Below are 24630 nucleotides of genomic sequence, written 5' to 3' on the forward strand. Positions count from 1 at the left end.
TACTACGAACGAATGCTATACGAAACAGGATCTAGAATCATTGAATCGATCTCAAACTCAAGGGGAAGTCTATACACTAGGTAAGAACAACACCCTAAAGACTTGAACTGCAAAATCAACCTATAACCACTCCGTGCGGCAAACGCGTATGAAGACAGGCCGAAAAATACAGGTGACCGAACTTGACCCCGATGGTACTAATGCGTAGCTCTACTCGTTGTGGTTCTATAGATATGCTGCACGCTCCATTCCGACACACGAGTTGGAAGAAAACGCACACCGAAGCTCGTAGGAACTTACCACACATAGAAGCCGATAGCGCGCACTCTTGGTATCTGTGCGTAGCTCTCGCCGTTGCTAACACAATGGTGGTGTCGCTTCTCCAATGGTGGCTCCGTAGCTCGCGTAGCAAGTAGATAAGACTCTCTCTCTCTCTCTCTCTCTCTCTCTCAGACACAGTCACGGCGCTCCAAAAACTCACTTTGATTAAATAAAAACTCTCCTTTTAGGTTACAAAACTTTGGCTTATATACCTCACCCTTGGAGGTGAGAACATCTCTAACTAATTACATCAGCAAGTGAAATTACTTCGGAATTACAAGCTGGAAACTCAATTGAGTCCCGTTACTTAATGAATGGCTCCAATCAAAATCAATGTCGGAAAGACATTTATTACAATCAATGGTTACAAAAATGATGAGTGTGAGCAAAAATGTGGGTGCGATCCTCTGCTGGCTCAACAACTCGATTTCCACATGGTATTTTCGGCTTGTGACTTGAGATAGCATCAATGCCATGATACATGTAGTCATAGTGTACCAAAAGAGTTTAACCTTGTCTGCAAGTTTGCAATCGCGTTGAGCTTTTCTTGCTTTGTGCTACTTGTGACCTCTCTCTCTCTCTCTCTCTCTCTCTCTCTCTCTCTCTCTCTCTCTAAACACCACAAACCGAAACACGGAGTTTTGGCGACATGAATACCATCTAACACTTTAGGTTGCTACATACGAAATTGATGCACTTCAGACTGTTGCTATCATCCATGTGTGCACTACACAATCTGCAAGATGAGGTGCAACAAGGCCTACAACCCACACATAGACATGAGGTGGCACCACACTAGAAAATTACAGCCAGATATGCCTACACTCAAGGTCTCATGAAGCCATTAGTACATGAGTTTTTCTCATTTCAAATTAAAATGGCCCTTTCACATTCCCCCCCCCCCCCCCCCCCCCCCCCCCCCCCCTCTCTCTCTCTCTCTCTCTATCTATATATATATATATATATATATATATATATATATATATATATATATATATATATATATATATATATATATATATATAAGATATATATATAAGATGGTCAGTGGTAGCAGCATGGAGCTCGCAATTTGACAATGCTAAAAAAAAACCTAAAATTATGATCTTATAAAATCTACAACTAAAAACCAAAGTCAATTTTTCTATATTGTCTTAATTCAAAAAGTAGAAAACATAGGTTAATTAAGCTCGTCCCAGACTTTGGGGTTCAAAAGACCTAATACTCTTAACTATAACTTTTCCAAAAGAGTTTGAAAGCTCCACAAGTTGATTTCTGCACAAAAATTTATTCACACAAAACACATAGTTTCATAAATTGTTTTTTTTTTCAAAACTCACAATGGTGAGTGGATTATATTGACATATCCAAACAATAACATATTCTTGCCATGCTCTAACGAGCTATGGACACTTCAATGGATCATAGATACATTGGTTGATGTGGGGAGCCACCCCACGACAATGGATGAACCCATACTTTCACTTTTGCATGTCCGTTATTGCGACACCCAGGGTTCTATTCCACTCCTCTGAGTTCCTTTTCTCGATGATCGTTGCCTTGCTTTCTTGGACTATCTCTGTGAACTTAGCTACTTTCAAGGAGTTCTCAAAGATTCGACAGTATCTTGTCTTCCAAATGTGTTTAAAGAAGCAATACCTCACGATTTGTGTAGCAATGAGTAGTGCTTGGCTCTTAAACGTCTTCCCTCCCAAGAAAAGGTCGTTCTTAAAGAATCCTATTTTCCAGGTTTTTTGGACCCATTTGCAGATCTTGCCTGTCAAAACCACAGATCGTCGGACACTCCTTGAATAGGTGAGAGAGGACATTACAAGTTTTTTTGCATTGCGAGCATCTGTCTAGGCCAAATATGGGACTTCCAAATGGAGTTACCTAGACATATGTATGGAAAATGCATGGAAGGTGTAGAGGAAGCACAATAGTGGTGAAAATCACATTGAAGCTACGTGTGGTAATGCGACTAGATTGTGTGAACTTAAAGTTGCGTATCAAACTAGACATCAAAGAGTGCTTCTACGGGCAAGTTGATCAGAGGGAGTGGGAGTAATTCTTTGGAGACCATTCTCCAAAGCTCCTTGAACCAATGGAGTAGGAGTAAGGGAATATAAGGGTGGGGGCGCTCCCAAACGATTTAGGCCAACACAAAGTGGTGATGCTTTGAGACGCACCACAAAGTGCAAAATGCATATTCAAAGAAGTTAAGGGTATCACCTAAAGTGAAAGCAATTGCAAATTGATAGTCATTTTCTCTGCAAGAGGTAACCGCATTTTCTTTTTGTGTGGTCCTCAGGTTTGGACTATGAAAGAGAGCTTGATCAGGTAAGTAAAAGGCAAGATATTTGCACTTTGCTCGCGCACACACACACACACACAGACACACATATATGACACAAGAGTAAGAAAGATCTCTCTCTCTCTCTCTCTCTCTCTCTCTCACACACACACACACACACACACACACACACACACACACACACACACACACACACACACACACACACACACACACACACAGTCACACACCCTCGTCTATAAGTGACACATGGCGAGGTCAGTTACGAGGGATCCATGGCAGGCAATTTATCGACAAGGTGCGAGGAACTGGGGCCGTCTAATCTCCGCAACAAAGGGGACAAGGCTTTTATACGACTAGAGTCGCATAGCTCTCAACGTGTTGTTGTAGGCGAGTTGGATTAGGTGCAACTTTCGATGGTGGAGGTCGGGGATTCAAGGAGCCGCCACGATGCAGGTGGAACCTTAATCTTTTTATCCCATGAGACTTACTCAACAGCCGATTAAACTATTGATCCCTTCACTTTTGTGGTGTCACTTATAGTCAAGGCGCGCACGCGTGCGCGCGCACACACACACACAAACACAGGTGATACTAAGAGTACATGCCCCCCCCCTCAGCACTAAGGGGCACGGGAGCTTTAAGGAAGCCCAGGCGGTGGGATCAAGGGCGTGAAAGTGGGGCGATGTGATTGATGGCATCGGGGCGCTACACATGGCAAAAAAAAAGTAAACTTGGACGGGTTTTGGTAAACGGGGGCGCCGGGAGGTAAACTCGGACGGGAGGGTGACGTGGATAGGAAACGTGGCGCGAATGGGCTGAGGTGGAGTCCCAGGTGGCAAATGGTGGGCCAACATGGCATTACTTTCATGCGGGCATCCCGTTTTCAAATTTGCCCTCGCGGAAATGCAGGGTAATCAGAGATAATCGGAGGTGAGATGAGAGTAGGAGAAGGGGAGGCTGGTATATTGATAGTAATCAGATGAAGACTTTGTAGGAGATTGGAAGCTCAAAGGCAGCATGGATTTGAACCAGGTAGTGTGTGTGAGTGTGTGTGTGTGTGTGTGTGTGTGTGTCTGTGTGTGTGTGTGTTGTGTGTGTGTGTGTGTGTGTGTGAGAGAGAGAGAGAGAGAGAGAGAGAGAGAGAGAGAGAGAGAGAGAGAGAGAGAGAGAGAGAGAGAGAGAGAGACAGAGATGTTGTGTATTAGATGCCTCCCATCGATGTAATCGAAGACCGGCCATTGAGTGGATATTTCAATGGTGAAACAACGGCTGAAGGAGAATCGTCAGATGACTGGCCAATAAACGAGGATAATGGCATGGATTACTGGCCACAAAACAATGGAGCTAGTCCCAGCTCAGTCGCATGTTGGCATTCACAATGCTCTTGGGTTGCCTTAGATCCATCTTCATACACATCAAAAACATTTTTCTCCTTCGACAAGATGACATACTCCTTAATGGCCAAAGATTTGGGAGGGACAGAGACTATGTCACTAGCAACGCTTCAAGCGATCAATGTTCGGGGATTGTTTGATTTAAAGAAGTGGAATAGGATGAAAGACTCCTTGATGCTTTGTCCAGGTATAGGGCTGGAAATAGGCTGCCTGCACTTGAAATCTACTGGCCTAAAGGTTGCCTTTATGGAAGATTGGGCACATATTGTTCATGCAGCCCATTGCCCTTTGACACATGAAAATCATCTTGGAGTGGCTGCCACTCTCAAGGCCGTCCAGAAGGAATGGTGTACAGACAAGAGACAACATGGGTTGCCTCTTGATTACATAAAAGACTCAATCACTGCATGTGGATGCTTACTAAAAGAGAAGATTATTGATTGTGATGTAGCTGCGATGCCTATTAGTAGCAGAACCGCAAATTGCCGAACCTCTTCAATCGAGACAACAACATCTCAAGTCGAGCAACAGTTGACAAGAATCATGATAAAGAATCACACACGGCTGGTCCTAGTCAGATCTTCAAAGAGGCATAGAGCATATAAGTGTCTACAAGAATACATTTTCCATCGAGGTGGAAGCATAGATCGGAGAGGTGCGGATAAGCGGCGACAATGGAAGTCAAAGAGGTGTGGGTGACTGTTTAGGCTAGTGATTCAACACTGTCATGATGGTGATAGGGTGACTATCTCAATCCATGGCGATCACACCAGGCACATACCTGGCTCACGTGCTGACCTTTACCACTTGCCGGTGCATTCAACTGTAGTTGCATGCTGTATGGATGATTTGTTTGATGTTGGGATGTGCCGCCATGCCACCAAAATGTCGATCTCCAAGGAAAGGTTTTACATGGCAAATGCATCTGAGCTGGATCGTGTAATCTACAGATTTTTTATGATACCAAAAGAGGTGCAAATGATGTTTCATCAAATGCGCACTCGTGGTACTTAGCTTGCCATTGGAATTTCTAAGAAGCCTTTTCTCTGCTGAGTTTTTGATAGCATTTGATCCAAAATTTTTTTTGACTGTAGGTAACTCTGTAGGTACTGAATGGGGTGCGATGCTTGCCGAGGCTCTACGTTTGCAAGAATTGAAGAAGGTAATACTACATTCTCAAATTCTTAAGCTGGATGGGTGAGCATGCATCCTCGAGTATACTTCTCGTATGGACAGGTAATCTTTGTGCAGCCTTACAGACCCCAAAACCCTGATGAGAACAAGCGGCCATTCATCCTCCTCATTCAAGACGAGTGGATGCTACAAGTCGCTCTTCGTTTCTCTTGTCGGAACTCATGGGCCGTGGATAGCACTTTCAAGACAAACATTTATGGTCTACCGCTCTATGGTGCAGTCTTGCCAAACCAAAACGGCATAGGGATTCCGATATGGCTGATATTATGCAGCAATGATGTGGGTACCAGCCAGGAAAAGGTGGCCCTAGAGCTCACGTTCAAGATGATCTTTGCAAGGTTAGGTGACGTTCGGCCCACAGCTATTGTCATTGATAAGAGCCAGCAAGAGTTCGAAGCCATCCTCAAGGTTGTGGATCAAGATTCTTTTTGCTGGAGAGAAGACGAGGATGGAAGGCGGCAACAAGTCGCATGCAAAGTTTTGCTATGTTGGTTTCATGTCAAGAAGGCATGGGTTGAGAACCTATTGCCCCAGTTAGCTGGTCATTTCTTTGATGTGTTCTTTATGTCAGCTCATGTCTACAAATTGACTGTCGTACTCACATGGCGTTGTTGTGCATAGGTCCCTAAGGACAAGTGCGATGATGTGTACAATCGCATGTCGAATTTGATGCATGCAACAAGTGAGGATATATTTGATGCAAGGTGCGATGAGCTATTGCAGGTGTATTAGGCACTTGAAAATATTCGACGGTATGTATCCGCTGGCTGGTGTGGCAGCACATGCATGTGGCGAAGCCGTTGGCCAAGATTCGGTCGTCTATTTCAGCATGGGAATGTGGATACTACAAACTTGGTTGAGCTAATGGCAATATGTCAAGTATACCTTGCTAAATGCACAGATAAACAGGTCTCTGTTGGTCTTGCTGAATGCATTGGTGGGCGATTCAGTGCATGGGACATATATTGGGGGAACACTTCTCGAATTCTTCAAGCAAAAGCAGGAGATTTGTAAGAGCGGTTCTCTTTCTCTTGAGAGTATGCCTTTGTTGTTGCCAAATGTTGAGCTCATGTTGTTTCAATTTGACAACTGTTCAGCTGATTCCGGGCGTTTTAGTCGTTTTGGATCAAGCAAGCAACATACAGCCAAGCTAGCAGCATGCGAATCGATTCTTAAACGATTTGAAGCAGATCCAAGCACCCTCGAAGTGATAGAGGAAGGACACATGCGATTCAAAGTCCTTAGCACTAATTCGGACTCAAACTGGTATCATGTGAGCATGCAATCCAACTACTGCGATTGTGCGGATTGGAGATCAGAATGTAAGCATCTATATGGCCTTCGACTGATAATTGAGAGGCACTTTCCTCATCTTCATGAAGTTCTCCCCATCGTAGATAGAATTCAAGCTTTGAGCCATGTGGACCTACAACCCATAGTTGGAGCAGGGGAAGACAATATAGCACTAGAGCATGACAATTTCGATGTAGCTGAGACAATTGTCAACAACATAGACAATGAGATTGGTAGCTGCATCTATGACATGAGAAGCATGTTGCAGAGTCTAGAAGAGCAGTTGGTGCAATGTGATAGCTCTTTGAAGCCAGCCATACTAATGCAACTAAATCTTTCACAAAATAGTCTCGCCGCCTTGATCATCCCAAAGGAGATTGAGCTACTAGCAAAGGGCTCGATCAAGTAAGTCCAAGATCACGTTACTCTAACTCGACTCGGGCATGGGATGCCCATAGAAGCAAGTGGAGCCAGCAAGGAATAGGTTCTCGAGGCCGATCTGCCACCATCTAAAGGTCCAACTACTGGTGTTTTACGACGCAAGCATCAGCGTGGACGGAGTCGAGTCTGCTTTCAAAGAAAGCCTCGAATACATTGTCCTCATTGTTGCAGCAAAACTCTCATGCTCGATCCATTGGAGAGCATTTCATGCCATACATGCCATGCCCTCCTTCCGTTATTGCTCAGACATGCCCCAGGTGGAGCAGAGTCGAGCTTGCTTAATCGTCATGTCACCCTCTTTGGTGAGAGCATCCAAAAAGGGATGATTGTCTGTTGCAAAGCTGGCGAGTTTCCCACAGAAGAGAGAAGCTTCACAATCTGCTTGCTTGATGGGTCAGTACTCGAGGTAGTCCTTGCGTCCCAGCAGCGAATGGTTCTCTCTACATGAGAGACATGTAGCTTTTTTCTCCCTTATGCAATCTGCTGGGCTGATTTGATGACCAGTTTGTAAGCGTTCGGCAAGCACTTGTGAGCCCATTTGCAACTATCTTTGGACTGATTGGGTGGGTTTTTTTGGGAGCAAGCTGTGAGCTGATTCCATCTGCAGACTTCCAACATGTTTGGCTGATGACTATTTACCTTGTTTAGGCTATTAGGCCGATATTTTTGGATGGCATCTTGCTTGATCGTGCGTGAGCGTTACAACTGGGTTTCGAAAATTTATTCTGCCAATCTGTCATGAGCTCATTTCAGCTACCAACTTGATGCATTTTTCCTGTAAATTGTGTACGATCTCTATGGACTACGACTGCTCTAAGTGGATGGCATTGAAACTGACCTTTTGCGAGAGTCATGGATGGGTTGTTGCTAAATGTATGTCTTGTTTTGCCAACCTATTTTTCTTATCCGATTGTGTACGATATCTGAGCACTAGGGCTGCCCTAATTGGATGGCATTGAGGCTGATCTGGTTTCTCAGCTAATTTCACTTGCAAACATTTAGCGTTTTTGGTATCTGATTATTTACAGTTTTTGGTATCCAAAGCATCAATGGCATTTATGGCATCCAACAATTTACAGTTTCTGGGTTAGAGGGTTGATTTCCTTTTTGATTTTTTGATGTTTTCTGGATTCTTGCCATACATGCGAGTGAGTTGTTTTGCCGCCCATATATGAGGTGTGTGCCGCACCAGAGATCAAGACATTTACAGTCACCGACTATTTACGTTACTGGGGATGGAAGGCTGATGTTTTGTTTGACCATTCTTGGGCACTGCAGCTGGTTTCCCACTAGATTTTGTGAGCATTATGGCATGTTTGAATCCGGTTCATGCTTAAGAGGCTAGAGAAAATGAATTCTTACTGTAGTGACTTATGTTGGGCAGCATAGACCCTTGCAAAGAGTGGCTCCTTCGTATACTTTCACCGTATTTTGACCATTCAAGGTGCAAGGTTTGAGATGTTTTTCTGTTAGGCTTTGTGTCATAACCATGTAGTGAATAATGCCTTTGCATTTATCTGATGCATTTTTCACTCACTAATGCCGAGATGAACTTTGTGCTGCATCATGGGCTTGTAGCACTAACATCTTGGCGATGAACTTCAATCCTTGGTTGCACTATTCGTATGTATAATCAATATTTGTATGTATAATCTGGCCATGCATTTGTTTGATTGGTCAGGTGACAATTTAATCCATTGAACAAAATAAATACTCTGCCAATGCACACAAATACTATGTATTGTCCTTTAAGTTTGCAACCACAATGTGCCTACATGGTATGCCAACAAAGGGTTGTCGGTTTGTCATTTTTAATACAAGCACCTTTGCTTTTCCGAGGATACATAAATCTACCAAAGATAAAATTTGGAAGTTAAGAGTTTCTATTCTCTATGAGCAATCAGATTATTAAAACATTACAAAGAGAGAGGGAGAGTTTCAATCGCTGACATTCTGACAAGAAAGAGATTCCAACAAATGTACACAAAACTTAGCTACGACGAGCTTAAAATGTGTTCAACCTGCTTGCTAAATCTAAAGCAGAGGAAATCCATATGTGTAAACTCAACAAACACCCCACTTGGACTACAATAAAGGCTATGACAATGTCACGCTCTCACCACTCATGGAGCTTCTCAACACCCACAACGCAATCCGAGCCAACAACCACCCTTAAAGAGATTAAAAAATAGAATATATGCATGCTCCAAACACCTTAGCAATACTAACAGCCACCAATAACATCTCACCACAACACCTAAGCCGGGTCATTCTAGCTGATTCAACTTAACCACATTCATGAATGGGACCAACACATACCACAACCCATAATGAGCAATTATAAATTGACAAAATAACAACACTACGACCGATCAATTGACAATGAGATTGAAACGTAAGGCTGATCATTACGTAGACTTAATTAAAACATCCAAAGGGTGTGCTACATTGCGCATAAATGCGTAGCTAGGTAAGCCATCCACAAAAAAAAACATTCACTTCTAGATCCGCTCAAAACGGAGGGTTCAAAATCCATAAAGTACACCGTTGTATAAGTATAGTGTCAATTGAGTTCATATGCTGGATATGCTCCCAAAACACCAACCCCCGAGCGTGCTATTGCTCATGCGTCTCTAGACCTCCGCCAAACAACGTAAGCACCAATCATGCAACTGCACCCTCAGAGTGCATACGTCCACGTCCTCGAACCAATCCTTTGTAAGCCAATGTCGCCCAGGCCGGTCTTCCAATCCACTTGCAATCAGTTCCCTGCTGAACAGTGCCGTATGTTAGTCCATGCAATGACCCTCCCTAACAACCTATCGACACTATTGCACAATGTAGCATGATCTCACCTCATGATCCTCATGACATAAAATTCGCAATCGATCGCATTTGTCTGCTGAAGCACATCCACAACTTTGAGCTCAATCTCTTCCTTGGAATCAACCAAAGCACGTCGAATATCTTTGTCATGTACAAATTATGCCAGGCTTCGAAGGCCACTAAGGCACAGCCATACAACAAACCAAGTTAGCTGAATTTAACCACATCTGTTGGGCACAACAATCACATGATGAAAACCAACCTTTGCACTTGCTCTAGGAACTCGAAAGGGTTTGTCAAACCCTTGAGGGAATCAAAATGAATCAGATAGTGCTTCTTGCCAGGCAATCGGAGGAGCCTTGCTCCCCTATTCAGGTAGAGAGCAAAAAGAGTCCAGTGATGCCTTCAAGCATACATTGTTAGTGTTACGAATGAGAAGTAGTTCAGAATTCACCATACAAAGCATTATGTCACCCTGAAATACCTGCAAATGACTGGCCAAAAGCAAAAGACCAGCTCTGACATGTCAACACCACTAAATTGCCGCTGAAGAAAATTGGACAGAATACGTCCCTCCATCGTAAACCAAAGCGAATCGACAAAGTATACTTTCCTTAGGATGGTCGGAGGCAAGGTGTGCTCCATCCACGTGTGCAAAGATTTCAGTTTCCAAATTAAAACACATGCAATCCTATATGCGCGTATAGCCATTTACAATGATCAGGGCAAGAGAGAACTTACTGGCCAAACAAGTCAATAGTCCTACTACTGGCCTCGCCACGCAATATGTCAGTTACTAATCGCTCATCTACATTAACTGATAACTTGAACCGGTCGGACGTGAAAGTAATGAATGCAATAGAGCCAAGCCTAACATGTGATAGCAATCAAGGCTTAGCATGCAAGGTTTATAGAAGAAGAAGAGGCCCAAAAAACCAGCAAGCAAACAAACAATAAGAACTGGCTCATGACTTGTACCCACCTGGTAGCTGCGATGTTTCCTCGTGTCGTGACAACCCTACCTCCCCCTTCTTCCATAACTCTTAACTGGCCATTTTGTATGGCAAAATTCAGAGACACATGTGTGGTTGCCGCTGCACCAGGTGGGGATGAGACATCAACAACAACCCGGGTCTTCATTGACGAACAAATTTGCAGCTTTGGTCTATGTTGTTTCACAATTCCCTGCATGGTTAAAAGAAGATTTTATGCCAAATCATTCGAACAAATTTGACACCCTAAACCTGCCAAGAATAACAACCAAATAATGCATGCCACTACTGCAATTAGGAAGATGTCCCACTACCTCCTCGTGCAAAAGATCAACGTTGAGCGTCATGGATGAAAACCGGCTAAATGTATCTGTATTTGCAGCAGGCACTTCCTTTGTGTCCACAATCTCAAGAGGCAGTGAGGGCGGTGTATCTCCAAGCCCAAGGGAAGTCGAGTCAGCGGAGTCCTCTTTCACGTTGCTTGCTCCCCCCTCCTCCTCCCTGCATTCCTCTTTGTCTTCTTGGCCATCTTTATCCTCCTTGATGTCTTCATCCTCCATCCACTCATAATGTCCAGCCTCTTCATCTTCTCGGTCCGACTGAAAATCATCCGCATCCTCCTCTTCTTCCTCTAGCTCCTTGCCCTTGAAGTTGTCCATGGGCTGGCTATCCTCAATGTCATCCATCATGACATTTAACCAAGGAGGTAAAACCTTGAGACGCCTTTGCATTCAATCACCAAATAAAACCACAAGTTAGTCTCCCATTGAACCCAACATGTTCAAATGAATGTAGCCAAAAAACCAACACCAAATAAAACCACAAGCAGCCTGTAAGAAACAAGCAATTTTACATAAAATGATTTCAATCAAGACTTCGAGAATTAGCTTAAAATCCCTCCAAAAGCCACCGGTAACCTAGGACAACTACCAGCAAACAATGCACTGCCTTGTAAACTAGGACGAAGAAAGCAAACATGCCTCAACCACAAGTAATTAATGCATTGCCTTGTAAACTCGGACCAAGAAAGCAAACATGCCTTAACACAAGTAGTCATAGACTTCATTGGGCCTAAATTAGCCATTCAAACGGGATCTAGTGCAATGTGAATCTAAACTGCTCTCAATAAACTAGGCCGCTTTTGGGCAAAAAATCCACCTTGAACTAGGATGCCACAACAAAGTGGACCATGCAAACAAACATGCCACAACAAATGTAGTAATAAGCCATGCTGCAATAATATGTAAACTTGGTAGAGTCGCCATGAGTTTTTCAATAAACTAGGACAACTTCTAGCAAACAATGCACCTTAAGATAAGCTGGGACTAGGCAAGCAAACATGCCTCAACTCATTGATGGTAAATGGTTTGCAAGGATAATCTCCAAGGTCATTATGCCTAAATCATCCATTTAACGGGAGAAATCTCAATGTGGACCTCAACCCATCTCAATAAACTAGGACCGCATTCGGGCAAACAATCCACCTTCAAGTGAACTATGACTAACAAAGGAAACATGCAACACCAAATGTAATAATAAAGCATGATGCAATAATATGTAAACTCGAAGAAGTGGCCATGGTACTCACATTCTTTTCATAGCCTTCGTCGATTCGCTGCTGGATGCGATCCATGCGCTCTTTTGAGGACGCGAGGTAGGCTGCCATGCGCTCTTTGACAATCTTCTCAACAAACTCTACCTTTGAGACTCTTCTAAACTCAGGCTTGATCTTATCCCACTTCTCAGTTGCTCGAAGACAATGAAGGCGCTCTGTTTTTTTCAGATTTAATGCAAACTTCCTATCTCTATCCTCGAAACGCATCTTCGCTTGCTTGTGCCATTGTGCACTGTCTCTTGCATTTGGCGGTTTTTCTCTTGAGCCCAATTCAGCATTGGAACGCCTACCTCCCTTGCGAAGGGGAATGACCACATCAAGCCCATGCTCTGTCTTTAGATGCCTCTCCATCCGCAATCGAACCAACTCAAAGTGGAACTACTGAGGGCAATGATTACTCGCCCGACATTGCCGTGCAAGCCTTCCATCAGGCAAGAAGACCTCAACATATGGCAAGGGTTCAACCCTGGCTGAGGATGCACCAATGCCTCTATCTCCTTCTCCCTTCAAAGAATCCATATTGTTTTGCGCTCCGTCGCCCACCGTCTCGACACACAGCTGATCCCTCTTGCCTTCACCAACTTTTTCTTTATCAAGGTTCTTTTCGTTTGCCTTAGCTCTTCCAGCCTTCTTCTTATCCACTTCGTTTTCATTCTGATCAGGCTCTTCAAACATGCCTTCCAACTTCTTTCTTAGGCGCGGATTCACTGATTTTGGTGTCTCCAATGAGCATGGAGAAGGTTGATTCTCCGTTTGCTTTAACTCCTTCTCCCTTAGCCGAGGGCTACAACGAGGAACTTTTACAGGCGAAGCCTCCCCCGTGCCCCTCCCGAGATCTGACCCATGCTTCTTTCCAACTAGCTTCTTTGCCTGCACCTCTTGATGTGGCCTTCTTGGCGCCATAGTTTTTCCTGTGGAAATCACCATACAATGAATGTTTTATTGTAAGAAACACCAGCAGCCATTCATGATAGCATGGCAACATGCTTGCAAGCACCATAACGGGCAAGCAGGACGACTCATGGTGGCAAAAATATGCATGAAGCAGAAGGCATCGGGACACAGCTCTCTCTCTCTCTCTCTCTCTCTCTCTCTCTCTCTCTTTCACACACACACACAAACCTGCTGCCCGATTCTCTACAAAATTGTTGTTGTCCGTGGGCTCATAGAGCGTGTGTGTGTGTGTTGATGCAACATGACAAGCAACAGACGATAAAAACATATTTTCTTGGAGGTGGTTTTGGGACGGTGTCACACACACACACACACACACACACACACACACACAAAACATACACACACACATACCTGGTAATCCCGCCTACCGTCCCAATCTGTACCTGCGCCACAATCTCCACCTGGCTCCAATCTTCGTCTGTGTAGATCGGTCTAGAGGCCCCAGATGGCTCCTCTAACGTAATGCAGGCCCTGCCCCAGGCCCTCTCGCATTAGCTAGCAGCAAAACTCCCTCTGCTTGAATGCCCTACACGCAGTCACTCACCCCCCATCCTCGGGCTTCCATCTGCATGCATGCGACGTACGACGTATCATGAAGTGCAGGCCGTCCACCTCAGCCCACCCCCACCACCATTTGCCACCTGGGACTCCACCTCAGCCCATTCGCGTCACGTTTCTTGTCCACGTCACCTTCCTGTCCGAGTTTACCTCTCGACGCCCCCGTTTACCAAAACCCGTCCAAATTTACTTTTTTTACCCACGTGTAGCGCCTCGATGCCATCAATCATCGCGCCCCACTTTCGCGCCCTTGATCCCACCGCCTAGGCTTCCTTAAGGCTCCCGTGGCCCCCCCCCTTCCCAAAACATACATACACACTTGAAAACAAAAAAAATGACCATCCCCGTTGGTTTGACTATGATGATGCTAACCCACGTGGTGAAAATGAAAAGCCTTCAAGTAGAAGAGCAATTTTGCGTTGGGTCTCCTGAGGGTCTTCTAATTGTCGTGTTCTTGTCTCGTGTTTTCTTTATGCAGACTAGACTACATAGAATGATAGTCTTGCGCGTACGTTCTATATCAGAGTGACAGTGATTTGAGGCGTGTGTGTGTGTGTGTGTGTGTGTTGGGGGGGGGGGGAGGAGGGGGTTGTGTGTGCGTAGTGTGTAGTGTTTTTCAAAACTTCATTGGAGATGGAGGAGTGGTTTCCAAGGTCTGTTGTACATGCTATTTGGGGGAGGAGGAAGGATGTTTATTATGCACTGAGTTTCATCTCCATAGCTGCAAATGTTGTTGTACTAGTCGGCCCAACAGTGCAAAAATCAATCCTGTCGTACATCCGTGTGCTTCAGACTATTGGGTTGTTGCAAAAGGCGGCGTCCGCTATTGGGTCACTGCATGCCATCTCGTCCATCGGGGAGTTGCAGATGCACGCCTGGATTGCAGTTCCACACTTAGCAGAATTGGTGCTGCAGAGATCTGTGCTCTACATCCTCCTCAACTTGATAGTGGCAAGGATCATCCATAAATCTGGTTTGTTTGCGAAGAGATCGACAACATGGCCTCCTGCCTTCATGAAGCAGGACGAGTCTCGTGAGGTTCGGAATCTTCAAGTTGTCTATGGTTCACATTGGTTGGCTCCTAGTTATCTGCATACTGTGTACAGCACAGTGTCGAATTATGCGGATGTGCCTAGCGGTCCGTCAATGGTACTCATCTCAGCTCACTCTATGTGGGGATTGGGTTTGTATATTTTTGTGGTAACATGCTTTCACACAGTATACGTGCCAATCACATAACTGCACATAATCATGCTATACACACTTATAATCATGTTGAAACTTACAAAGTTTTCTCCTACTCTTTTGTGTTTTGTGCATCTCTGTTTATGTGTGTGTGTGTGTATGTATCTGATCTATCTTTATGATGACATTCATGTGCTTGCTACCACCTTTGAATGACAAGTGTTTTGCAGTTTATGCAGAGGGACTGCTTGTTTCATTGCATAGGGAGTTTCCCAATCACCAATCTGTCGAATCCGCTACTTCACAACCAGGGGCACCTCGACGGCCATTATTTACATAATGATTCACTCTCACAGAATGCCCGGCCCCTGCCTGCAACCCCTGCTGTCCCCTCTCCAACTCCCCCCTCCCCACCTAGCCTGAACACCATAGAGCCCCTGGATGAGTTAGTAAAGTCCATGCAAGCTCATCAAACCCCCATTCGGGAAGCTCAAATTATAAGCAGGCATCCGCCACTGAAGATGGCTACAAAGGTGGATTTGGTGCAAGCGGTGAGGGCAAGGAGGCGGCAGGAGTCGACGCCAATTGTCGACGATAAGCCAACAATGCATCAACAGAAGAGTGGGAGGTTCATGAAGGAAAAGCATGGTATCAGGAGTGGTAAAGAGTACAACAAGGTGGTGCATGCGCAATCCATGGAGCAAGGCAAGGTGGCAGGGGGCGGTGGTGGCATGGAATTAGTTTGGGGACAAGAGGATGAGGGCAGTGATGATAATGGCAATGAGTTGAGCAGACAAGAGTTGAAGGAGAGGGCGGACACATTCATTTGCAACTTTAAGAGAAGCCTGGCCATGCAAAGGAAAAATTCTGTTAATAGACTCCTTGGGATTTATTAGGATATACTTGGGTCTTCCCTTGCTTTCTGTAGGTGCAAGGCAGAGGTCCCCTTCCCATTAGTTACTTTCTGACCTATGAACGTGTAGATTAAGCCACAAATCCAAAGGTTCACACCTTAGGTCTTGTCTACCTTGTACAAATACCTTGTTTACAGTTGATTATGTTGTAGTTAGTCATACTATCTCTTCCATTACCTTTCCCCTTTTGAAAATGCAAATTTTGATCAATGTTTATTCATGTGCATAAATATTTCTTTAAAGACAAAATTTTCTAATTTTTGAATCATTATTGGGATTTATTGCTGGGATTCATCAACGTTGTTGCACTAAACTCTGATCTATAAAAATGTGTACTCGGAATATATGAAAAAAGCCATCAAAGAATGCTTGTTGTTTTTCAAGCTATGTGTCTATGTGTTTTTTTTTTTGAGGAGATAATATGTAGAGGACTTGCATGCACAATCATGTCATTTAGAGTCCTTTGCTCATCCGTGGTTTAAGGTTTCCTCTTTGAGGTTGTTGGGTATATACAAGGATTGAGTCATCTTGTGTTATGTTTCTGTGATTTAGTTGAGGGTTGAGGAGTGATTGATGCTCTAGATGTATCATTGTTGTGTTGCTGGTCTAATAAAGAGTATATGGCTAGTATATATAAGGGTCGTCTGTAAGAGCAAAAGTTTTTGGCCCATAATCTTTATCATTTCTTTTTGTCATGATTCTAAGCAAATTTTTTTTTGAATTTTGGCCCATCATCTTTACCATTTCTTTTTGTCACGATTCTAGGAAATATTTACTGAATGTGATGCATAAGATGCATAGAGAGAATCTGAACGAGTATGAGTAGTCAAAGATGCATCCAATTTACAGTCACACAAAGTATGCACCAACCATTTTGGCATACCTCTAACCTGCTCATTTTCAGCGCTCTCCACATCAAGTACTGTTAAAGTTTAGGCATCTCAAGTGAACTGCTCAATGTGATCCCATGATTTAGTTTGGCTTTTGGATATTTATTTTACTTATTTGTCAAAGTCTTGGGTAGGAAAATATACTGGACTTCCTATATTATAAGCAACCCCTTGCTTCCATTGTATACACATTTAATTATTCATTGCCAAGGATGATTGGTTCAAGAGAGACTCTCTCTCTTTCTCTCTCTCTCTCTCTCTCTCTCTCTCGTGCTCACTCCCCTTGGTCTTTACGCTTTTGCATCGTGGAGAGCACGGCTCCCGAAGACCTTGGCGAAGGAGCTGTCTCGGAGGAGCAAAGACAAAGAGGAGACGCCATCTCCCTTGCTTCCCAACTTGTCTCCAAGGATCCCAACTTTGCCCCAGCGTTTCAAAACGTTGGGCATTTTCAGCCCTGCAGCAGTTTCCCCCGCCATGTTGTCTACCTACGCAGTCTCTGCCCTGCACCTTGTTTCAGAACACTGTCTCATAGCCCCTATTTGTCAGCCCTGCAAACGCACCCTGTTCTGCCCTTCCATCTGCGTTTTATAACGCAGTAGCCAGTTCTGTCGTTGTCGCTGTCCCAAAGTGTGCTACGTTGTATCTGCGTTTTATAACGCAGTAGCCAGTTCTATCGTTATCACTGTCCCAAAGTGTGTTGGCCACAGCGTTCTAAAATGATGTGTGTGTGCTGCCGCCTACGCCCTCTACCCCTTCCAACTGCCTTTTAAAATGCTGCATCCAGGCAGCCCCATGTGTGTTTTGAAACACAAAAAGGCCAGCTAGCAGCGTGTTCTTTTTCTTGGAGTAGGACTTTGGTTGAACGGTGTGCACTACCGGGCTAAATTGAAAGGCGAGGTGAGTGCGGCAAGTGCGGAGGAGTTGGAGGATGTGTGAGGCTTTGAGGCGGCCGTGGTGCAGCAAAGAAGAAAGTTGTGGAGCGTCAAGAGATCATGTGCAGCCACAACAATGGAGTGCGAGACAATACGAGTATCGATCCTGCAAGCTTCACGATGGCTCCCCCTTGCTCGAGCGTCAACGACAAATTGAACGAGAATAACTACGCTCATTGGACTATCATTATGCGACTCTGGTTCTCATAGAAAGGTTTATGGGATGTTGTGTTATAGAATGATACTTTATGATTTATTGTAGCTGACAGGTGGAAAAGATTAGACCTAGCTTGGCCTATGCAAATGTATTTGTATATCATGTACATTTTATTATTCAAGTGCTCTTTTATGAGCTTTGGCCAATTATGACCGGCCGATCACTTTGTAACCAATTTGACCATTCAAGAAATCTATAAAACAAATACGTGCAAGAGGGAAATGGTCACTCTTGCACGGGGGAGATTGCACCCAGCGTCGTCTTATTCTTCTCTTCTCTCCTCTCTTCTCACTCATCATGTTGGCGTAGCACTCCGCTCTAAGAGGTGCGCCTGCACGTGCTCTCTCACTCTATCTTCCTCTTTCTCTCTCTGCTCGTGTGCAACTTGATTATGTGCAAGGATAGTTGCCAGGTATGCAGTTTCGTGTGTTTCATCGTCTATAGTATATAGTACTGGTATTTTGCAGGGCTCTCCGCGCTTCGGCTGTTATAGAATGATACTTTATGATTTATTGCAGCTGACAGGTGGAAAAGATTAGACCCAGCTTGGCCTATGCAAATGTATTTGTATATCATGTACATTTTATTATTCAAGTGCTCTTTTATGAGCTTTGGCCAATTATGACCGGCCGGCAGTTTGTAACCAATTTGACCATTCAAGAAATCTATAAAACAAATACGTGCAAGAGGGAAATGGTCACTCTTGCACGGGGGGAGATTGTACCCAGTGCTTGTGTCTTGTTCTCTCCTCTCCTCTCTTCTCTCTTGCCGTGCCGGCGTAGCACTCCGCTCTAGGAGGTGCGTCTACACGCGTTCTTTCACTCTTTCCCGCTCTTTATCTCTCTCTGTTCGCGTATATCGTTGATTATGTGCTCGTGGATTCGCCAGGTATGGAGATTAGTTCGTTTTATGGTTTGTAGCATATGGTTTTCGGTATTTTGCAGGGCAGCCGCGCCTTCGACTGTAGCAATGGTATCAGAGCTTTAGGCTACGTTCCAATGACTTTTGACCTTGGTTATGTCGATCAAAGCTAAGCGTTTTTTTTTCTCGCTCCCTCTTTTTCTTTGTTTGCAAATACTATTAATAGATATAACATATGTTATTAGACGAGAAATAATAGCATGGGTTCGCCGAGGCTTTTTTTTGGCAAATTAGAATCCTCTTTCTTCTTGTTATGTTGTGAAATCAGTGTAACCATGTCATGAAAAGTATTTGACTTTTATTATAATGGTGCTCATGCGATGATTGTAAAGTCTCCATACGGATGATAGGAACTGATTTCTCACAATTAAGCAATGATTGTAAAGTCTCCATAGGGATGATAGGAACTACTTTCTCACAATTAAGCAATACATAATGAAATATGTTTATTAAATCAAAGACCAAATTGTTCAAGAGAAAAGAAGAAGAAGTGCAGACTGATCATTAAAGGAATCATCTCAAGAGAGACCTTATGAGCCGGGAGGAAATTTAGGAGCAACAGGAGAAGTCTAGGAGAAAATTTAGGGCTATCATTTACTATGATATCTCCACTGCAATGCTTGACGGCAACCTAAGGCTCGCCTTTTGCACTCTTGTCATCTCTTGCCTCTCATCAGCTCCATGGCATGTGCGCCCCCACAAGCTTTCCAACAGGACAAGTAATCGTCGTCTGACTGTCTGGACTTTGGCGGGTGTCAACCCCCCACTAACAGCACCCACTTTATTTGCGTGTATAAACCCTTGTCCCTCTCTCTTAGTTCCCGGACACCAGCAGCCATCACTCTTTTTTCTCTCTCTCTACTTCTCATTGGTGCACACACCCACTCTTGCCTGCCGTTTGCCACCAATTACCAGACACACCCTCATTTTCTACAGTAACCAACCAAATCTCTCTCTGGTCGAATAGCGCCTACCCTACAGCCTTCTTCCTCTCTCGTCTCATGCAGAATTCTGTCTCTCTCTCTCTCTCTCTCATTGTTTTCTAGCACTCACACTTTTTCTTTGTGTATTGCATGCAACCACACCTACTCCAATCAACGGGACGGCAACTGAGTTGTGCCGTCATTTTTATAATTAGCATCACTTTTTTTTAATTTCAATTCTAAATTAGTGACCATCAGCCAGTGCGTCAACAGCTGCCTTGCGGCGGCTACCAACCAACCTCCCGGCCGCCCTCTCTGTGAAGCCGCCATGCAGCCCTCATCAGACTTGCGGCGCTCTCTCTCTTTCATGTCGGACACAGCAGTGGTGTGTACCTGCTAGCATGTAGCCCACTATCTCTCTCTCCTAATTGGATGATAGACCACCCAACCAGTTACTCTCTCTTTCTCTCATGCTATGGCGACCGCCAGCCAACTCCCTCTCTTTCTCACTTTTCCCCTCTACTGTCACTTAACGAGTGACTCCAGCTCTCTCTGCAATCCGAATCACCCTCTCACTCTCTCTTCCTCCCTACCCCCACCAACCCAGTATCTCCTTTTGCGACGGCCAATTGCTCACCATGCAACAGGTCCTCGTCACTTTCGTGTGGCAGTGAATATCTCTCTCTCAATTGCCTACATGGCGTCGCCCCACCCAGCAAAGCAGTGGCACCCATAGCTCTGAGGTGCAACCAATCCCTCTCGTGGTGCCCACCACATCAGTGGATTGCATGACCACCTACTGGCACCCCGCAGCACGTGCCCTCCCACCCCTCGCATGGCGCGATGCACACCACCACAGAAAATGTCTAACCAACTGCCAACCAGATGCGAAGCTGATTATTCCAACCCACCACATCATCCTCTGTGTTGCCCACACCATGCATAAGGCATCAATCAGTATCCCTCTCTCTCTCTCTCTCTTTCTTTTGCAGACGCAGGCACTCTTCTTGTTCTAGTATCACTACAGCTTGTGGAGACAAGGCACTATTTGAGCACGTTACGGAAACCACTTGCCTTGTTGATTGAGCACGCTCTTCAGCACACGATACAATTTGTGGAAGCTTTTGTGGCAGGTCTTAACTCACTACCGGACATTGACGAAGATCTTTTCGTGCTCACCACCCCGATTATCAGGTGGTGCTCCACACGCCAACTTCTTCAAAAGTGCTTCGATTACGTGTGTCGAATCAGTTTTTTTCATTGCTCTCCACGACGTTAGGATTTCTATTCTGCAAGATTACGCCGTCGGCAATGACATCTGCTGGGGTATTGAAGTCTGTCGCTACTGTCTCATTGGTCGCTCAATTATAGATTATTTGGTACCCAACACTCTCCGTGCTTGGCATGAATATGTTGAAGGGCAACCAGAATTTCGTGGACTTTCGGACCTGGGCACACCTCGCCCCGGAAACATCGAGTGGGCTAAAGCAAAACTTCGCACAGGAGAAATCCGCATGACCAATAAAATTCTTTACATTAACGCCTTTGACTTACTGCACTCGCCGACGGTGGAGACCACTCGGGCTCGCAAAGCACTCATCCTCAATCAACAGTGGGGCTGTTTTCCTATTGTTATGTTTAAATTTTAGGACAAGTCTGTCAAGCATAATGTCTAGCAGTCTTTTCATTGTGTACCACCTGACCACTTCCACAATGTCTTTGGTAAAATTCTATGTAATAACCCCCACAATATCCTCATCATGTATGATACTTATCACAAACCACGTATGTCTGCGGATTTTCACGACGTTTGCATTGGTAATCAATGGGATGTTCATTCACCCTATCTCTCTGACCATCTATAAGAACACAGAGCCAAAATCCACACATGTGAACACATCCCCACTACCAATCTCACCCTTCCCGATGCTTGGTACGATGACCATAAACCTTATTTTTCTCGCCTCGAATATGACCCATGGCAGTCTGAGGAACCACAACACAACCGTTCTGACTGGAAAGAAATGACCTCAATTGCTGCAGGTTACAACTCGGAAGCAGAAGTTCACCGTTTCTATGGTGATAAAAAATCCCTCTAATTTCTTTTTAATTTATTCATTACTTCTCATTTTTCTAGATTTTCTAGTCGATGCCTACACTAGCCCTGACATCAAACTGCAATTTTCATCACAACGTCCCGTGCTCAACATAAAATCATCATCTCTCCTCCGACTGCCAAAAAGAACCAAAAATCTATATTCTCATCCCTAGTTCTAGATCTACTTAACAAATATTTTGTCATAATAAAGCCTTCTAGGCAAAGGCAGCTCAAGATCAAATCACTTTTGGGTTGTTTGTCCAATCAGTCACGATTAATCATCGTAGACGTTGATAGTTGTTTTTCGGCTTTCCATAATTTCCATAGTAAGCTACCTCACCCTAGCAAATCACTCAAACATTTTGGTTATCCCTATCATTTCACTGTATATAGGTGTGTGTGAGTTAGGGGACTTTTCCCATATCTTCTTAAAAACCCTTAATTAGCTAGTCACTGGGTTAGTTGAGCCAAAAAAATAAAAAATATAAGTATATGATGGCCCATTTGTGTGTAAATATTTCATTGTATATAGGGCCTAAATAAAAGGATTTTTCATAATTATTTTGGTATTTCTTTAAATATTTCTACCTATGGTGTGTTATTTATGCTATGTACATTGACTCACCATTACCATATTTTTTCTTACCATTTTGCATACTCTTTATTCCATATAAAAATAATTTCATGCAAGCTTTTCTTATTTTTGGTGTAACTCCATCCCAACAAAAATCCAAAAAAACTAGTTCTATTTATGTGTATATTTTTTCACTATTGTGATTTTTTCCTTCCTACATCTATTCTCTATTACTCTCATAAATTAGACCACAAAAAATATTCATCTTTTTATGGTAGACTTATAATGAAAGAGATTTATTTTGACCCCTTTATATTTTTTCCACCTATATTATTTATATTTGACATGTACATAATTTTTTAGACCCCTCAATATTTGATTCTCTTAGTTGTATTATTCACTTATATCATGATCTCAACAATATCTTCAATTATAGACCTACCAAATAAGGTCAAGGGTATGTGGAGTGCATGCATGCACCATGGGGAGCTCACTCTTGGAGGTATTCAAAAGAATCATCTAAAGAAGGACCTCACAAGGATCTTGTGCAGTGGAAAAAAAAGTCGGTTTTGCTGAATTTTTAAAGATCACATGCTCCCCGAATTTGGAAAGGTGATACAAACAAAAGTTGTAGCTCGAGAGCTGAACTTTCACCTCAAATTTTTTCATATTTTTTTGAGCTAGGAGCTGTGAGCTGTGATTTTATTGGTGGACCCCAGTTTGCCCATGCTATGCAGCCACACACCCATTTCCACTTTATCATTTTCCTCTTTCACACACACTCCTCCCTCTCCTTCCCACTCCTAAACCTGCAACTCTCATGTCCTAATTCACCCTTTTCACCATTGCCACATCTCTCACACCTCCATAGTCTTCATCCTCGATTTCTACACCCTATGTGTCCCCCTTTCTCTCTACATATATGTCCATATTACCATACTCTCTTCAGCTTTGTAAAGAACTTAAAAAAAATCAGCAAAAATCCAAGGATAACCTCTGCAAATGAAGGCTTTTATCATGAATTTTTCAAGGTTTGAAGATAACATAGCTTCATCGACACGCACTGCTTCGCCATGCTGACTGCTTCTTCTACCGGTGCTGTAAAGAGGTGAATGTCAATTTCTCCAAGCTTCAACCTCTCTTTACAAGCTCATCCCTTCTCTAACTTTTCTCATCAAATATTTCACCATTTGATGAATGATTTTGTAAATATTTTTTAGTGATAATTACTAACTACTAACCACTAACCTTATTGTAAAATGCACCCTCTACTAGAGTAGGCACTCCCAAATTATTCACTCAATCCTATCTCCTTTCATCCTCAATAATTATCTTCCCTTGAGCCCACATCCATGTGACTCAAAGGAGAAGAGAGACCCACCCTCATTAAAAATAAAAATAAAAATATGCATAATCTTTTATTCCTTCAAATAAACTTGATTAGGTCTAATCCTAATCGGGGGTTCTAAAACCTATAAATAGAGCCCTTCTCTCCCTTGTAAATCATCACATGATCACACTACACCAAAGCATTCTCAGCACATAACACACCACTCTTCAAGCCTAGTTGTGTAGAGTGTGTGCATCGTGAGTGCTCTATTCCATCATTACACATAGGTGCATGGAGAAGCTTGAAGTTAGTTATGCCATCTAGAGGAGTGGAGTGATACTATACTCTTCTCCACACTTGTAGCCTACTCTTGTGCATAAATAAGATTTATAGTTTTGGGTGCAATTGTATGCTGCAACTACGACTCTTCTCTCCAAATTGACTTGATAAGTGGCTCATCAAGTGGTTGAATGTATATTGTCCTTGAAGTTTGTTGTGCCATTTCATGCTTGATGGTTTGAGGGCTTGTTGAATTGTTTGCCTAAAAGGTAGATTGTAAGAGGGTGCTCGGTGAGAGGGCTCCCGTGACCCTAAGACAATTTGTGTATTGGCAACAAGGTCAAGTTTTGTGTTGTCCCTCTATTTCTCATGAAGCTTTTTGTGCATTTAGTCTTTAAGGCTAAGACTTAGTTGCTCAAGTTGATTTGTGCTCTTTACCTCCCTCTGGCGTGGTGAATA

At 43.7% G+C, this 24630-nt stretch overlaps 1 protein-coding gene and 3 pseudogenes across 1 annotated transcript; 2 read left to right on the top strand and 2 right to left on the bottom strand.

The window, feature by feature from the left end:
- The first annotated feature begins 3541 nt into the window (after positions 1-3541).
- On the top strand, positions 3542-7608 carry LOC147435796 (uncharacterized; annotated as a pseudogene).
- Positions 7609-9624: 2016 nt separating this feature from the next.
- On the bottom strand, positions 9625-11467 carry LOC147435797 (uncharacterized; annotated as a pseudogene).
- An 812-nt stretch (positions 11468-12279) lies between these two features.
- Positions 12280-13296, bottom strand: LOC147435798 (uncharacterized; annotated as a pseudogene).
- Positions 13297-14385: 1089 nt separating this feature from the next.
- On the top strand, positions 14386-16193 carry LOC147435799 (uncharacterized). Its single transcript, XM_086488042.1, has 2 exons — positions 14386-15057; positions 15324-16193. The coding sequence occupies exons 1-2, from the start codon at positions 14542-14544 to the stop codon at positions 15987-15989; spliced, it is 1182 nt and encodes a 393-aa protein (XP_086344168.1). The 5' UTR covers positions 14386-14541; the 3' UTR covers positions 15990-16193.
- The last annotated feature ends 8437 nt before the right edge of the window (positions 16194-24630 follow it).

Source organism: Adiantum capillus-veneris, chromosome 18 (genome assembly GCF_014529385.1).
Source record: "Adiantum capillus-veneris isolate H3 chromosome 18, ASM1452938v2, whole genome shotgun sequence".
Classification (NCBI taxonomy): Eukaryota; Viridiplantae; Streptophyta; class Polypodiopsida; order Polypodiales; family Pteridaceae; genus Adiantum; species Adiantum capillus-veneris.